Consider the following 19,569-nt stretch of genomic DNA (forward strand, 5'->3'; position numbering starts at 1 on the left):
TCAACCTGTAGAATGGTATTTCAGACTATCCATCCGTAATCCAGAATACGTAAATAGGAGTATTTTTAATATAATAATTGTAAATATATGAATACACTCAACACTTGCTAATTATTTCATTATTTATAAGAATAAAACATTTATAAGTGCAGTATTTGATGCATCCTAAAAAGTAATATACCTAATTTTATCTATATTATTAGTATGGGAGATGCTTTAGCCTTGGCCTCCCAGCTCGAAAACGACACAAAAAACGACACTTCGCGTGTTAAAACGTTTTAAAACAAAAGTAAAACTAGAGAAGCCAGTACAGTGGAGATGGGCGTAGTGGTGACGGAGCATATTAGAGCGAGGGGATCACAACTCTTTAAGAATCATTATTATTATTGCAAGTCGATAAACTCTTCACTGCATGTAAGTGCATATTTACGCATTAGGTTATTTATATTGGTATCATTTATTGATTATGGCTAATATTTATTTTGTTACATCGCTATCAGTCGGAATATTAACTGAACTATCAATTTTTAAAACGATTTTTATCAATAGAGTGCAATAAACACATAAAAATGGTTCATACATTTTTATTATAATATTAATCATTCCCAATTTTTTCATAAAAATAAAAAAATTCATGCAGTGAAGGGTTAACTTTTTTAATTGAGAATAATGTACTAAAAATGTTGACTGGTCGATAACCAGTTTTGGATAACTCTTTTTAAAGGTATAATGGTTTGAAAGTTAAAATGGGAGGGGAAGTGCGGTTGGGAAATGCCCGCAGATAAAAATAATATTACACTCCACCTTTCCTCCTGTCCTGAACTTGAAACTTCAATAACTTCAAAAATAGTTATCCAAAACAGGTTATCGATCAGTCAACATTTTTAGTACAGTATTCTCAATTTAAAAAGTTAATGAAATGTATGCGTTACCATTTAAGTTTTAAAAGTTGCTATAAAAAAAAACTAAGTTGGGAGGGAGGTAGAAACAAAAAAAATTAAAATCATATTGCATGAAAACACCATGTAAAGAAACAATCTAATTCCTTATTAAACCCAGTGAGATATTGAGTGGCTCACGATAAGTTGATCACTCTTTGCAAGTGTCCCACAGTCTATAAAATTTTAAAATGTAACGACTTAAGATAAAATTATTAAGAAAAAAAGGTGCCGTACATATAAATAATGAATGAATAAGACTGTACTATACACAACAAATTAAAAATAATTGCTAGCTACTATCTAAACGACACTTATCAGTACTATATCTAAAGACAAAAATTACATACAAATTTGGAATCAATTAAACTATTTTTAAAAATGTATATAGTGTCGTAACTTTTATGTTGAAAATGAAAATTATTCAAAATTTGAAATATTTTGTAGAAATTGAAAGGATTAATAAGTTACTAAACATGATGCTAAATTTAAATTACTTGCATATCGACGTCAATTAAATAAACTTTTAAATACGTTAGCGCGTTCAAGCTTACTTGTTGGGCTTTATAACGGTACTATTATTGACTTTGTTATTTGGATACGAAATGTGTATACGATTTCTGGGCATTTACTCACTAAACCATACAAATAACGTAATTATTGACAAGAGGATTAGAATAATTTACTTAACAATATAGATATATAATATGACAACAGTCAACACTAAAAACTACTCTTTCAAATTTCCAGAGTTCATAATTTACTTGTCGATATCAATCTGGTCATTCCGTCTGAAAGTCATAAAAACGGACACACTAACGAGACATAGACATTTTAATTGAGTATAAATTAGCTAACCTTTGTTTATATAAAGCGTACTAAAATACTAAGGTGTGGTCATGACAAGTATTTGGTTTATAATGAAATTTATATTAATCGAAAATTTAATTTTTGTTTGAAAACAAAAACGGCCGTTTGTGCCTCGTAGGGAAATATTACGCCTCGGTAAACTTGATAATATGATAAACAGTAATTATTCGGTTGTCAGTAATAATTAATTTAATAACAAAACAAGTGTTACACTGTTCAAATATCCAAAGAAAATCGGGTAAAAAAATGTCTAGACTAAAATTTACATGTTTATTACTTATTAACAATATGTTTAGTGATAAATGATCCTAGTAAGTAATTACCTAGAATTATAGTTAATATTTCCCATTTATTTAATATAGTTATGAGATAGGCATCACAGTTAAATAAAAGTGTTAAAGTAATTAGAACAAATTTAAAGGACTACATTTTGTTTATGTTAGTAGAATTTATTTATTTTACTTAGTTATTTTTTTTTAATTTTACTTTGAGTTATATCTCAAATATCTCATAGGGTTTAATTAATAATATTATTTTTATTTTTCGTAGTGTTTTTATAGAACGTGGCATCAATTCTTCACAAGCATTTTTTATTTTAACCCCCTTCTTAATTGATTATTTTTGTATTTAGACTATAATATGCATGGTTTTCAGTAAAATCTCGATACTGAAACAAACATGGGGGACTTAATGAGTAAAGAAGTGGGCGGAGGCTTAAGTGAGAAACGTTGTACTCGTCAAAGATCAAACCAAGAAACCCCTGGGTTTCGACCTTACACGTGTGATTTGGACAGCAATGAATAGTATTAGGACTGAACAGGACAAGTACAATTATTTACTACATAAGAGGGGGATGCGCGAATCTGATCTCCGTAACTGTGGAAACGTTCAAACAGTAAGGCACATTATGGAACCTTGCCCTCTTAGAAAGTATGACGGAGGTGTACTTTAAATTCACCTAGCTAAGCGGGACTGCTGCAATTTCAATAGTTAACCAATGTTCGACTTTGGAGAAAACTCTGATTCGCAAAATAATCTTATCAGTACCAAATTATATTATACAACCTTCTATCACTCAATATATAAATATTATTATGTACATTTCTTTTTACTTGAATATCATTTTTTTATCGGTTTGTAAATATTTATTTATTGCCTATTTACTTAATTATTTAGAAATATATTGTTATTTTCAGTATACCATATGCTCAAAAAGCTCTCCAGTGATCTACCCAACTAACGAAACAGTCACTTTCGTTTTTGATACAAATATTTTTGCTGTAAAATCATCATGGTTATAGTAAAACGCATTTTGCTTAAGTATGTTTTAACGCTAGAAAATTGAGTGAATAACATCATCTTAACACAGCTACTATTTATTTAAAAGATTAACTAAAAACTTACACTACTTTTTTTTGGTTAGCCGAGGGAGGCGAAATTTAGTAATTCATTTTAGCTTCGATGCGGAGCTGAGGAGGTATTGAACTAACAATAATGATTTTTTATTTTTGTGTATCTCCTAAGCCACTGAACCGATTTCTTCGTATAGCAACTGTATAGATCAAAAACCGTACGTGTAAAGTACTTTATTAGGCCAAAAATTCACCTCTTCTTCTTAAAAATAAAAAAAAACACCCAAAAATTGTACTTATTTTTCTTATATACAATTAAGATAATCTAAAACTTTTTTAAAAATAGTCGGATTAGTTCCAAATTTGTAGGAAATATTCTTTAAACATATTGTACTACCGATAAACATTGACAAACCAAAAAAAAAATGGTAAGCCTAGAAGGGTTAGAAATTGTTTTTTCACTTTTTCAAGCTAAGTTTTTAAGGGATTCAGGTATGAAAATTAGACCGAAAGTAGATCTAGAATGGGTCTATAACATATACAGTTTTCTCAAAAATCTGTAGTCAAACTTTTTTTTATTAAGGAAAAACCAAAAAATAGGAGAAATTACACTTTGACCGTAATTTATCTAAATCGTATTTTTTTAAAAAAAAATCTGACGTCGTGCCTCCTTACATGATATCAGTGTAACAACTAACAATCACAGACCAGATAATATGTTCTATGAACTATCGTTAGCAACTCAGTAACAAAACCCATAGTGCCTAAAAAAAACTTATATCTCTTAGATCTAGATTCAATCATGCCTTTGGTAAATCCGACGCTCTTCATTTCAGTGGTTAGCAGAGCGGTTATCACCTATATAGATTATACAGCTTGTTGTGGCGTGTAAGAGCTACAGGCAAGTTAGGGCTAGGTGGTGAAAAATTCAGCGTTAATTAAATCGAGCAAAGTAGGGCAATTTGTACCGAACATATACGTCTAAGGTCAGAGCTGTAATTTCAAATTTTAAACTCAATCTTCACGGCGCACTAACGTTATAATATAATGGCACGGCAAAAAATACCAATAAACAACAGTACATTGTACTATATAATACGAGCGACACCCTCTTTCCGCTTTACCATTTTACTATCGTTTCTACTGTGAGGCCTATGCGATACTATATATATATATATATATATATGTATATAGGCATGAGTTCAAAGCTGTGCACATATACACACACCCTTACGCCACGTGGTACTATCAAATCGATAAGGGTATTCCCTCTCTTCGCTCACCAGGCATACCCCCCACCCCCGGAAAACCACCACTACCCCTTTCATCGGTAGGCCTCCCGTCGCGGCCGTATACCGTCTGACACGGTCGAAAGTTTTTCAACCTATGTGGGACAAACGCAGACGAGGAGGTGAATTTTAAGCGTGCCAGCAGATTTGCACGCCTCTTTCCGGCGGTCAGTGATATTAAATGGCAGGCTTATGCCCGTACCATCAACCCCCCGACCGTTCTTCACACAGGCTAAGCCCTTGTCTTTAATTAGCACGACCTAAATATGGTTTGATCAGCAAAAAATACAATTAAAACACCCGGGTTTACTAAAAAAAAATGTTAAGCTTCGACTTTTATTACCTATACTGCGTTGTTCTGTAAATCAATTTGGTGACTAATGTCTATTGCGACTGTCCGACAAAATTTGTTTGTACTTTAAACTTGTTTATTTATCTCCCCAAATGACGAGTAGTGATAAGTGATGTATTATGTAGTTCTACATAATACATTTAAAAATATTACAAACGAAATCGCTTAAGATCAAATAATAAATAATAATTATGCTACTCGTCTTCAATTCATGGTCAGTTCACTAGAATATATTTGACAAATCATAATTTTATTTAAGGATCCACACAGAGTATAAAAAAAAATTATTCAATTGACTTGAAAAACGGACTACGGACTACAACAAAATTTTACTCTGGAGTCATCATAATCACATGTATAGATAATCGCAATGATTTAAAAAATAAATTGAATAGTATCTAGTTGTTTAAATTTCATATCAACTAAATGAACAATAATATGTTTTGTAACAATTAAAATTCTATATCGACATTGAAAATAAGTAATTATAAAGCTAACTATTATTCTAAGGTTTTTTTTTTTTTAAATATTATGTTAAGTAGTTAAAAACTCCTTGTGTTAATGTTAAAAATGTATAAAATTAAAAACATAAGTCCTTATCCTTAAGTTCTTTTTCTGGAGACTTCATTTAATATTTAAAATTGATTCGGTCAACACGCCTTAAAGTGTTATAGCTCAACCTTTTATTCAATGAGCGTTACCCGTTTTGGTTAAACTACAATAATTATAAACTCCGCTGAGGTTTTCTATGCGCTCCATCTGGACTCTAGGGGTAAGCGTTGTTGGACGGACGTTTATAAATTGCTATGTAAATATTTCAAAAACTTCCGCGAATCTTCCCGAAGTATTTCAATTTAAATCCACCACATAAAGTGCGTAACATGTTTCCGTAGCGACCGGCTAGGCACCTACAAAATTATTAATTTAATACCGCAAACGGATTTACAGGTTTAGGAAACACCCGTGGAAAGTTTTTCTGAAAAACGACCGAGTATTTGTAACATTTGAAGCGGAAATCCTTTTTACGGTATGTACTTATCAGCTACTTTCGTTTTCAAAAGCACCCTTAACTGAATAGTGGACGCAACAGCATAGGGTATAAAAATAATTTCGCAAATTTTTTGGCAATAATCAATTGCAGCATATGCGTCGTAAGACGTATGAATACACAAAATAACAATTACATTATCTATAGAAAAAATTGAGTCAATTAAAATAACAAGCCGCGTTGCGTACAAACCCGTACAAGAGCCGTAATTTGTTAATCACTCATCTGTACATTGTATCCAATTATGCTTTGAAAACCAACGTTTATAACAAATCAGTTGGTAGCTTAGACCTTTATTAGCTATTCTAAAGGAGAAACCCTTGGCGCCAAGTTGTGAGAAAGTCATTCGTGTGTGAACACCACACGACTTCACCCTCCCCTCTTTTCACTTATTTGTTATGAATAGTTTAATAATTTATTTCTAACGCGCATTTGCATTCAATCTATGTCCTAAGTCCTAACAAGTCATGCAAAACTCAACCCACGAACTGGTTGAATAACTAGTTTTAACCTTTCTAACTAAACCGCTATTTTTTAACTAAAAAACTTAATTAATTACTTATTACTTTTTGCATTAACTTCATAGCATAATCTTAAATGTATGTGTAAGGAAAGAGCGAGCCCGTTGGGTAAATCGACATTATTATATGGGTAAAGCGGTCACTTTGTTATATTATAACACTATTTTTTGTAATATACTATATATTAACGTGCGTTTTCTCATTATGTCTGAATACCTATTTTAAACAGTAGTAAACAGACACCTCATTTAGCATATAAGAATTTGGTTCCCATAACTCCTTCCGGTGAAAGGCTGTTAAAAAACAACCACCGCGAAGTCTCTAACGAACTACTTAAGCTTTATAAAAAAAAAAATACTACCTAAATCCAAGAATATAGTGAAGACAAGAAACATGGACTAAACTAATTTGTGTTTTTTAATCAATTTTAGTTAAGCTGTTAAGATTATATATTTTGACTCGACCAAGTTATTAAAATATTTAATTAATTTTTGGCACTTTATTTTAGCTACTATATAATAATATTAAATTTTAATTCATTCAACAAAATAAATTAGTTCAGTGATTGACAAGAAGTTATGACTAAAATAATGCTAATAATTTTTTTAACATTTGACTTATGTTTTTTGTTGTGTACTCGAAAGTATTAAACTATAAGATAAAACAATTATTATCACATAAACGTTTTTCCGCGAAAGTATCAGTCTAAAGTTATTTTCGGATAAAGCGCAAATATTTAAAATAATAATATATGTTATAGGTTTTTTTTTAATGATAAATTAATATTTTTAATTTTCTCTGTTAATGTTTTTAAATTATAGTTTTAAAAACATTTTTCAATTATTGTATTTTCACTCTTAAAATTTACTTTTTTTGTTGCCAGATTGCATACTTTTTATTTTTATTAAACTTGATTGAACAATATTATGAGTCAACAATTACAATAGTTTATAAGTATTATGTTGAAATCAACTTAAAATATAATAAATATTAAATACAACAAAAAATAAATAATTATCACTAATATACATAATAAAACCAGCGCCCAAAATAAATCTAATAACGCAAGCCATGTAGGGAATAGAGCGAAAATTAAGAATATCGGATGGATTCCGGTTGTTTAAACCCATAAAAGAGAAAGAGAGTTAAAAAGATTATTTCTGTTAGATCGGAGCCCTAGAACGTGTCTGGAGACAACTCTCAACATTAAATTTTTTTTTCTTAATAGGTTTTTTTTGAAAACCATAACAGTTCAACAATTAAATATATAAGCAACAAGTAAAATACTAAAAGTAAATATAAGAAAAGTAGTATGTACACTGTATATACTGAAATTATGACTGACAAAATACTACCTAAAAAATATTACCTGATAAATTTACTACTAAAAACAAGTTATTAAACTAGTCACAATAAAGCGATAGGGATAATCATAACTATTTTTACAATGAAAAATAGAAAGAGAAAAAAATACCAAAATTTATTTGAGTCAGTTCAACGGTGTGATAGTTTAGGAGATATTGCAAATCCGAACACAAAAAAATAACAATAAAAAAAAATCATTGTAAAAACGATTGCATTGAAATTACAATGTTTTTACCGATATTTGTATTTCTACCATAAGTTTGTATTTTATTACTCTCTCGTAAACGTTTATTGAAGTACTGAGAAACTCAAAATACCTTCGACTAACATCTGAGGGAATACACGTTTGTACTCATTAATTAGAGTTCTTCTCTTAAATGCCGATGTCTCAAAAATAATATATTATGCGGTAATTAGTCACTCCTGTGTTTCATTTTGTCGACGAAATTGAATTACCTGAACGTTGTTTAAATTATAATCTAGTTATCGCCACAAAACGGGTTATTAACATATTATACTATATTATTTGACGTCTTTTGAAGTTTGTCATGGGCAAGTTTGAAAGGCAATTAAAAGCCCACCGATAAATAATTGTGTTAAAGTTACCAAAACCACATACCAAACGAAAACTTCTCTTTACCGTACAGGAGATCAACCGAGTTAAACCCAATAAAAGTCCCGTTCAACTCGATCTCGATTCAATCGAGTACCGCAACCAAGGCAAATTATATATATATATATATATTGGTATTTAACGCCTAAAATAAATTTATTCAAAAGTAAAGTATTATAATTTATGTTATACGCGTCCTAGGTACATACCTTTGTCTTTTTGCCACTGGTCGCCGTTCGGCGGCATCTGGAACCGGAACACTGTAAAAAAGAAAAAAAAAATATTAAATGACTACAGTAAAGTTACGATTATAGAGGAACAAACAAAGAATATTATAGGGACAATATAATATGTGGTATCTCAGTTGTCTGTGACATGAGGCCAATGTTTAATCCAGGAAATTGAGTTACAAATTTGTTTTCCCTACGGCAGTTTAATTATATTCCATGCGTATAGCAGTACAGCAGTATATGCTGTGTTAATGAAAATCTATAAGACCTCAATCCATGACATCGAAACAATATTGAACCTCATTTGATATCAAAAATATGTTTTTTTTTTATTACAATTTTATTAGAAAATAAAAGTTATACTCAGTGAATTCTTTCGAATCATTAAAATATTATTTGTTTATTGAAAAATATGTAATTATGTCTGAAATATATTTGAATAATTTATTAATCGATTTATTTTTGTTTAAAAATCATCCTAATCATTTTACCATGAAATCAACTGCCATTTAAATAATAATCTATTAAATAAAAATGTGTTCAACTCTGCTTGAAAGTTTGTGTAATCTGCATAAAGATAACCCTAACAAATATCATAAATATTAAGAGAAGTCAATTTTGAATTTCTACATCATAAAATATAATACATTCGATACTCGATTAGTTTTTTAGCAGTAGAAGCTGAATTATCCAATTCGTTTTTTTATTTTGGTAAATGAAAATGTTGGAGTAATAAAACCAAACCATTTACGATTGTTTATATTTATTTACATTAAATATAAATACTTCCAAAGGACAGATTTTCATTGCTTTATGTTTAAACTTTACAATTTTAATTGTAATATTGGGTACAATGTAATTTAAATTTCTAGTCTGTAAGTAGTTTCTTTACATACAATATGAACGGGTTTTTTTTTTTTAAGTAAACAACCATAATATTGTTATGAGATGAACATGTTTTATACTTTTTTTTTCAGTAGAACGTACGTGATTCCATTTTATTTTTATACTTGTTTGCGTTTCAGTAATAAAGCGTAACTGTCGGATTGGTTTTGTCAGTGGAGCTGATGATGTCGTTTTGGAAATGTGCGTCTCGATTATACCGGCATAACTGTAACGCTACTATCGAGTTCCATTTGTTCTGTAATAAATACCACTATTTGTTCGGTCGGATACTTTTCTTTTGAACAGTCCATAACGCCACGGTTTGACGCTAACCGTGTAAATCGAGTATGTGCAAGGCATTCACCTTTTAAATCCAGTCTGCTGTTCGTTTTGGTGTTTTCCCTCGGCATGGCAATTTATAACGTTTATCTCGTCGACTTTGTGTGCTTTTATCGACGCGTAGCTCTAAGTAAACACAAATTGAACACCAAAGAGGTTTTTGCGCTCTACCGATCGGTTATAATACGGCCACCACAAAAACGCTCTAGCCCAACAAGGTTCAAAGGCAGTGATTTCGTTAGGCGACCTAAAAAAAAGAATTCATCTAAAAATTTCTTTAAAAAAAAAAAAAAGATAAAAGGTGAACGTAGTATTCACGCAATTGTCTGTACTCAAAGGAGAGGACATTTTTTTTTTTTATTTGTATAACATCAGTTCTTTACAAGCATTTTGATAGGATAACATCAAAGAAAAATTATAAATGTAAAAAATAAGACACAAAAATTGTCAAGATAAACTTAATGTTATTTAAATTACATAAAATATAATTTATTTATAAAAATATTTATAATATTATTATACATAAACACAAATACAAAATTGTAAAGATATGTAAAAACAATAAGTAATGAAGATATTATGTACGAAATAATTTTTGTTAGTGATGCATTGCTGGCCAAGTTTGTATACTTGGTGTGTTACTTATTGGCGGATAGAAAAAAATGTGAAGCCTGGAAGTTACTAAGAACCCGGATCATCAACCGTTACAACAGCCAGGCAGTAATCAAATGCCCGCTCAGTAATAATATAATCCGGCTGAAAGTGACATCATATTAATTATATTCAAGTCACCGGGTTAACTTCACTTTTTGTCTGAATCCATATATATTAAGGTAGTCTTTAAATGAGACATAATGTTGGATGGCCATCATTCGGCTTCAAATGTCGAAAACATATTTCCGTAATCTTTTTAGATTTTCATTGCATCCCCTCCTTGCTTGCACATCGATTTTTTATCCATAATAGGAAAATATACGAATTTGCATAAGATTTTTACTGAAATGATAAATCTAAGTAAGACGATTATTATTTTTGTCGAATATTTGTAGGAATCAAATGCAAATCTAATATTGAATATTCGATAAGGATATACTTGGTTTTGTATCAGATATTATACTGGTAGTAAGCTTAATAATTTAGATCTTGTGTTAAATTGTATATTTTCTATATAACTATAAGTCTTTCACCCGTTCTTTGGGAATAGGCTATATTTATAAAGATTAACACAGACAAATGTATGTATTTTATTTATATTATATTGTACCTTTATTATTTTTAGTATTTTGTCGGAATATTATTGAGTGGCGTGTTTTTTAATAAAAAAGCTAAGTTATTTTTCTCGACTATAAAGAGGAAAGAGTGAACTTTTTCAACGTTCTGGTTTATAAACTTGCTACACAAAGAAATCAGGCCGTGGTTAAAATATTATCAAAGAACAACAACAACATACATATCTAATTTTAATTTGTTTGCTTATATATAAAATAATACGATTTTACAGAAAGATTCACAGTAAAGGACTGAACGAAAGGATTACAAGGGTGGAAAAGTACTGTCGGACAACCGTGTAGGAGAGACGGTTTGAGCTAATTTCAAAACTTTAGTCGGAAACAAAATCCCACTTGTACCCAAAAGCCTGGAAACCCGTTTATAGCTATACACAAGTTTATTGGTTTTACGCGTTTAAGATGTTTTAAGTAAATCGTTATATTGTTTCTTACAACAAAAGAACTGCAATAATTTTGAACAGCGCATAATGTTTTATGAGCCTTATAAGTGGTCGGGTTATTAAAAATCTCACATAATGTTATAAGAATTCAACGACCTAATATTATTATTAGCCATAGGTCGTTGAGTTGTGTACATAAACAGTTATGTCACATACTATGTACTCGTGAAGGCGTTGAAAGATATCATTAGCGGTAAAACTAGGCAATCTAGGTACTCGATATCAATGCCTAAGCGAACGGTCGTGCTGATTGAAAAGATACATTTTTTTAAGGGGATTAAAGGTGATCTATGTTTTGGACGTTTTAGACCGAAATACCTGACAAAGTTTTGATTACTTAGGATGCGGCGTTGTCGTTAAAATGTAATTAATCTTATCTTGTCACAATATGCATTGAACGAAAAACCACAGTGAAAAGAAAATCAATGATCCAATTTATCAAGCCTCTACAGTCTACACTCTACAACATAAATTATTGGTATATTTTTTTGGTATGTTTTTTTTGGTTGAGTGTAAAGTGATCTCATACTGTTGCATCCAATGACTCAATTATGCAAATAAATGTTCGATGTTGTATTTTGACGGGCATTGGTTGTCAAATAATGAACTTGTTCCTGTTATTTGTCTTAAAATACTTAATATTTTTAAATAATACGAATAACCGCATTTACCCTTATTGGAGAGGGAGAAGAAGAGTGAGAAATGAAAAAACTTCAGCATTGGTTTCGCTAAGACAAAAATATCTAATATTTTGCGTTATAGTGGAGAAAATATAATTTATCTTAAGACATTTATTTATGAAAATAGTATAGATAACAAAATGTTTGACAAAACTCTGAAGTCCCGACGACTGGTTAAATCATTGCTTCTTTAATATCGAATAGTTTCCGGTTGAGGCAATCACCGGCGAACGAGTAAATTATCGAGGAAAAATATTGAAATCGCTTAAAAATATAATTAATAAACTCATACTTTCGTTGTCACGAAACATTTAATCGTCAACAAAAATAAATATAAGTTTTCTGTCATTAGTAAGTTGACGCAAGATGTAAAGATATACGAGTTCTTTGGCTACTTTACTAGGTTATTTTGGAAACCGTTGTGTTTCAATGTGTTTTAATTTGAGGCAAATGTTTCCTCTTTTAAAAATACTGTCCCTGTTTGTTTTTTGAAGTAGCCCGAGCGTTTGATAGAGTTTGACAAACCTAAACTGTTTCTTCCGGATTCTCTTTACCAATTAGCTCGATCTTATCAGTTATCTTGAAACCCGTACGTTTTCTGTTACCAAGGAAGTTCACTTTTAAAGAAGTCATACAATTTTTTTACAGCGAAAACATTTTTTTATCGCTCAAATGGCTTTTACTAAAATCACGTTTTATTAAATATTGCCTACATAAAACGCCTTAAAAGCTGCCCGATTTCAATCCGCTTAAAGGGTTTTAGGTACAAACTTTAATTTGATTACGAATTTAATCATTTAAAGAAGGATGCAATCGTTTTTTGCTATTTAAAAGTAAAAAAGTTTTTATACTGAAAAATGTGAAAACCAATTCGTTTACTTGCAAAAATCTAAATTTTTAAAGGGAAATCGATTTCTCCGAGAGAAAAAAAAGGCCTTGTATAATATAGACTTATTAATTTTACTAAATTGGTATCGGGCTATTCTATACTCAATTCCATACTTTCAGGAGTCACGCGTTGGTTCATTTTTTAGTTGAACAAATTATAAGTAGTCGACATTGTTGTGAGGTTTTTGTTTTACAACAAAATGCATTTAATATTATAAATTGTGTATGAAGGTAATTTTACAATAAAGCTAACCCAAATGATTGATACAAACAATATTTGACGTGATTTAATGATATTTAAATTAGATGATACGTTTGCATAGATATTAATATAGACGGGTACCCGTGTTAATAAGAAAATACTGGTTTTACTACAATGATTTTCAATTATTATCTTGAAATAGAGATGTTTGCATTAACCTAAATAATTTTATCTTAGTCGATAAATAAATCATCATCTAATGTGATCATTCTAAAAAAAAAATACATTGTTATTGAAAAAGTTTACTGATTCCTAGACTGGCATGTTAAGAAATTATACACGACACGAGGGGCCATTTCTAATCCCTGAGCGAATATTATAACCCTAAGAATATAAAACCAGTGAGGCAGCATATTGAAAGTAGAAATAAGAAGATATAAAACTGATGCGTATTTTTAACCCCAAAACATCCTCTTTTTACATAACATAATAATATATACCCTCTGCGACGCGGCTTTTTAAATTTATATCTTTCGCTCCGTCCGTTTATACTTTATCCAATAAAATAACGGTTATCGTTTCAACCGCCAACGATGCGCACAAATATTTTCCGTCTGATTATTTATCGTTGGCATAATATTATACCTTTTTTTTTTTTTGAGCCTCAGTTTCATTTAAAATTGTAGTCATCGTAAGTACTTTAGAATACACATTACCATATTTATAAACATATGAATTAATTAGGCATGTAAATAATTATGTTAACATTTGTATTTAATATTTTTTACAAATATTTTATAACGCAAGATGTTGTTTAAGCCAATAAAATGCTTTGACGATTCGGTGCTTAAAAGTATGTCATAAAAAATTATGTAAAAGTTGAATGTCGAGGTATGTGTGAAGTGAGACAAAAAAAGAATTAACACGATTGTATAGTAATAATAAATAAGTAATATTTCACTAAGATTAATACAATAAAATAATAATTAAAGACTTTTAGAAATATAGTACACAGATAGAGCGGTTAGTTTGACTTGTTATACACTAAAAATGTGAGAGAGGTGAAAAGTGTGAATGAGTGAGTAACTAAGACACCCTCCGATACCCTTTTATAGTATAACAAAATTACTATTTATGTCAATTAACGCACGATTTACTTTAAACACTTTTGATTAGTTATTATACATTTTGCTATATTATACTTACTAAGGCAACGTGTTTTTCGCCTTTTAACAATAATAATGCGTACTTACAACTCTAGGAAAAATACAATTTAAATTATTTATTGCTTTTACAGCAAAAATCAATAACGTTTATCGTTTAGGTAAAGTGCAGTCCTTAACAATACCGAACTAAAAAGTATCCACGTATGACATACATACGCCAATATCACGAGTAGCACCACAACGCCAAAGATACTATCCGACTCGCTTACTTATAGTATAGATAACATACCGCTTGACTAGTGTCATTTCCAAATTCATTAATACCAAATATGACAAATAAATCATACACCTCCTCCTTGTGCTATTGTGGATTGCTAATGATAAAAAAAATGATTAAATTTATCGTTTAACTACCTTTCCAGAAGAAATAATAGGTGTTGTAATTATCTCCAAAACCTATTTTACTAATACATCCTACACGAATACAGTTATACTAAACCCAAAATACGAACCACCCTCATGGTAACACTGATCACACAAGAGCGGCTATAATTATTAGATATTCCATAGCCTAAACTACTATTTCTTACTCACTTCTTAGTGCTCATTTAAAGACTACATAATTAACTCATTCCGTTAGTTTTCCTTACAAACGAAAATATAAACACGAATACGACCAATTGAACTCGTTGAAACAATATTATACTTAGGAAAAATTACAGAGCCACTAAACAGACACATTCAGAAACAACTTAATAAGTTTCTACATCCACCGTTGTTATGGGCAACGCGGCTTCTGTGTGTGTAAATTGTATGCATGTAACTTGTGGGCGAGAGACTGATCATTCGCATTATTTAAACTACCAACGTTTATATACATGGGGATGTTCACCTTAAATTACCATGTCACGTCAAAAAGAAAAATATTAATTCTATGTCGTCGAAATACTGTGAAACCGCCTTTAACGCTTCACTTATATAGAGGTATTTCTTGTCAATAACACGAATATCCGTGAGGTGAACATAATATTACTAGAGCTGTCGGATTTCGTCAAAATGTCTTGTATGAGAACTGCAAAATCGATGAGGAGACGGATGTGTTCATAGACAATATTTACATAATAACATGATGTCTTCCGTTTTTCTATAATTTGGTTTTTTTTCAAACATTCTGCGATTAAAATAATTATTTGAACAGAAACCAACGTGCTGACAAGTGAAAATATATAATAATATTATAATTTTCTCAGTGTATTTGTTTAGATAGCTATAAAAAGTAAACGGTCAAAGAAATCCGTTAATTAAATTAATAATTTAAACGCCTGACCGAATAGAATGAAATATTAAATTACTCAAGTCACGACGCAAAAAAAAAAACAAAACAAAATAATTATAGTACATTAGTAAGTATCTATTATTTCCAATGATGTAAACATATAACAGTTTAGCGCCACTGCGTTCGGAGTTAAGTTGATTACTATTATTATTTCCATCTGGTTGTCATAGAAAATTATAATTAATTAACAAAGGATGAAGCTAACCGCACGTGATAATAGCTCCCCGATGTGTAAAACCGACGTCGGTTCCGGACATGATTTAATTTGTGATATTGAAAACGAATAATAGTTTAACTATACAAACGCGGAGCTAAATATTATGCGGGACGATGCTCAATAATAATTACAACCAGCCAGTCAGTTTATAACAATTTATACCTGACTAGAGTTTGGACTTGGGAAAGTATGAGTTTTCTATAGATGAAACTTTTTTTCTTAACTCTAGTAGAGTTGACAATGACACATTGATGAATGGACAATCAGAAACGTATTCACCACACATTGATAATAGTTTACCTAGTTTCATAGCTTAGATTTTTAATAATTGTTTTATCATAATTTTTTAGTTCTGTAATACTAAACACACAATCTTTATAGACAAAATGGGTAACATTGAAAGGCGTTTCCTCGGAACGATAACGAGTACGAAATAAACTTAATTGACTTGCCAGTCCTTTTTTGAAGTTGAGAACTTTTGCAACTTCATCCGCCTAATGACTGGATAAAACTATCTGTAAGCTCTTTTATTTTCTACGAGGTTTTAAATGGTCAAATGTCCACTATGTGATTATGGATTTTATTTGACAGTATCAGACATAATACAACCGTTTATTGTTCGTAGCACGTATAGGATACTTCAGTTTTTTAATAAGTTTTTGTCCAGCTGTTTTCACAAAAATAGCTTTAAGTTTAAACACTTGTTATATATGTGTTTGTTTACTATAGCAATTATTCTTGATACTAATATTAGTATTTAGAAAAAACTTAGGCAACACTTGAGGTTATATAATATATTAAGTAGTAAAGCATTTAAAAAGCCCTTAACCAAAAACTATATTAACATACTTCAGCGTAAACTCGTGTTACGGTAGCAATGTTATCATCATCAGCGCTCATAATGAGACCAAATACAGCAGCGTCATACCGGAAGTGATGACTCATCATCAAAATGTGTTTTAACAATTTTAGTAAATGTTTCTTAAGAGATTTAAGTTTCAGTTTAACAAATTGTTCTTATTTTTTTACATTTATGTTGTCTCTATAATATTAAGTTCTTTAGAAACATTAAACTTTTAAAGTAAATTTACTAATACTTTTATACTATAGTTAGTATGTAGGCGCGTGGCGGAGTGAGCTAAGGCGGCAATGTATCAACGCACGGTCGCTGGTTCGAATTTTGGCCACTGGCGGTTTGTTCCTTCAGGCGGCCAACTTGTTTGGTAGCGTTAGGTCAACAGCCAGCTCTAAGCCCAAAAATGCCAAATCTAAACCCCGATTGGCGGGAATAACGGACGTTAAACGTAAGAGAAGAGAGAAAGTTAGTATACAATAAATGTTCCGCAACAGATTTGTGTACTTCTTGATATTTTATGTTCTTTGGACCTAACCCCTATATTTCAGTTTGTACATTCTATGCGAGTATGTACTAAATTATACTATGTCCCGGGGAGCATTTTAACATTTAAAAAAGTCAGTACAGTAGGGTAGAGACATAGTGCAGACGGAGGAGGTCATAGGTCTACAGGAGTTATAATGGCTGTTCCTTTGAATAGTAAGAATCCAGCCAGTTCAAACCAAATATTGTCTAAACATTACAGTCCATACCAAGCAAAGTATAAGCCAGCGCCCTAACTTTGGTACTCTATAAGTGTGTTGGGTAATAGGTTATACTGTGCTAGATCCGACAATTCTTCTTAAAATTATAGTAAATCATGGTCGAAAATTGAAAAGTACAGTTTTTTTTTTATGTTTTCCCGGTTTTAAGAATTGAAGTGACTTTTACAACTTTTGATCCACTAAAGTACCAAACGCATATGATTTTGGACCTATTGATTTGGTAATTAAGTTAATCAGTCCACAGAAAAAAAATTATCGTAATTACAAACACAAACAAAAGAATTCTCATACCATTGTAAAACCAATACCTTCTGTACTCCTCAGCTCTCACCGAAGCTAAATAATCATGTTAATGAAATTGTGGGTGAAATATTTTTAGTTTTGCAGTTAGCTTACACGTTTCTTGGTTATGAGTTATGACTTATAACTAGCCTAGTTAACCAAAAGTTGAGTGGTTTGGGTTATAATTGTCATTGAGCTTCCACGTCAATAATACATTGCGTTTTAATTTTGTTTTATAATACCTACTGAACAATCTCATTAATATTAAAATCATCCGTAGAAGTTATAAAATAAGTGTGTTTACTTAAAAAGTGACACATAATATACCCACAAGTGAAATCGTAAAAAAATAACTAGGATTTTATTTTATTAAAGTAATTGAGATTTCTTATCATTTTACTGTCGAAACGTAATAGAAAAATATGGACCATAAGTTGCGGTTAAGAGCTTCCCAAGACAGTTTGCTTTGCTATGTTTAAAGCTCAGAGGTACAATGTTTTCCGCACTATTTATACTATATAACTATTAAATTACTGCTTATATTTTATTATTATCATTATACTCATTATTTTTACTTCCGAAAAAAAAGGACAACACTTTATTGGTTAAACATATTATTATGAATTATACAAAATATTCATTTCGGTTGTTTGTATCGATTTCACAAAAAAGCTGTCGGTTAAAATGTAATCCATGTTAAAAATATAAAAGACAATAACAATCCGCTAGCTATACTTTTTATGAGAATTCAAATGGTTATTGATAATTTCAGAAACCTGTACAGTCCATATATCTTTCGGGACACACAATATTAGCGTCGCGTCAGCCAGAGTCAAAGACATTAAAAATACAAAATACAAAAGCTTCAATAGAGTAAAACCTTTCTCACCTATTAGCTTGCGTGGTTAAATAAGTTGTTGAACTTAGTAAAATATATATCATAGTTTGTTTTTCGAATATTTAATAAAAACAGAGGAACGTTAGAAATAAAAATGAAATCGAAAAACTATTTAAATATCACCCATAATATAAATGTAGTTGCTAAAAAAAAATCGTTTGCATGAAATGGACAGTTTGGCGATACTCTATCATTTTATTTGTTAAAAGAAAAAAGGAAATTTTATCCCATTTATCTTATATTAATGCCGAATCGGTATGACAATAGGTAGTATTTTTTTAAGTTTTAAAAACTTTTTTTTTTGTTTTCTTGGCACAACCCCGTCGAAGAACCCTACTCGAAACGAAACATTGGATAAAGTATATAGATTAATAAAAAAAAAGAGCCAACTATCGTTATCTTTCTTGTTTACCAGGAAGTTTGGGATTAAACCGGGACGGTTTTGTGAATGATTCAATCGGGTTTAGCGGTTCTTCTTTATTGGAAACAAATAAAGAATATACCCATCAGCTAATGGATTCCAGGTTATTTTATGTGTACTTTACAACGACCCCAGCACATTCGACCGCATGCAAGATATAAGAAAGAAAATTCAAATGTAAACATAACTGACCGGCATTGGTAAACAATTGAATAAAATATTAAAAAAACTCGCCTGAAGTACCATTTTAGACAACTGCAAATTCGAAAATGACAGATTTGAAAACAATTGAAGGTTATTATAAGTAGTTAATTAATAAATAACTCCA

General features: G+C 30.5%; 1 protein-coding gene across 2 annotated transcripts in view; it reads right to left on the minus strand.

Moving 5' to 3' along the window:
• LOC126844546 (neurexin-1a) overlaps positions 1–19,569 on the minus strand; it is a 181,698-nt gene that overhangs the window by 120,251 nt on the left and 41,878 nt on the right. For both annotated transcript variants that reach the window (XM_050582823.1, XM_050582822.1), the window contains exon 3: positions 8,558–8,608. In XM_050582823.1, coding sequence (XP_050438780.1) covers positions 8,558–8,608 — 51 coding nt within the window. The remainder of the gene's footprint in view (positions 1–8,557; positions 8,609–19,569) is intronic.

This window comes from Adelges cooleyi, unplaced genomic scaffold (assembly GCF_023614345.1).
Source record: "Adelges cooleyi isolate 19-005CV unplaced genomic scaffold, UGA_ACOO_1.1 ACOO_flye_CR_arks_rails_tigmint_CR_PRNA_651, whole genome shotgun sequence".
Classification (NCBI taxonomy): domain Eukaryota; kingdom Metazoa; phylum Arthropoda; class Insecta; order Hemiptera; family Adelgidae; genus Adelges; species Adelges cooleyi.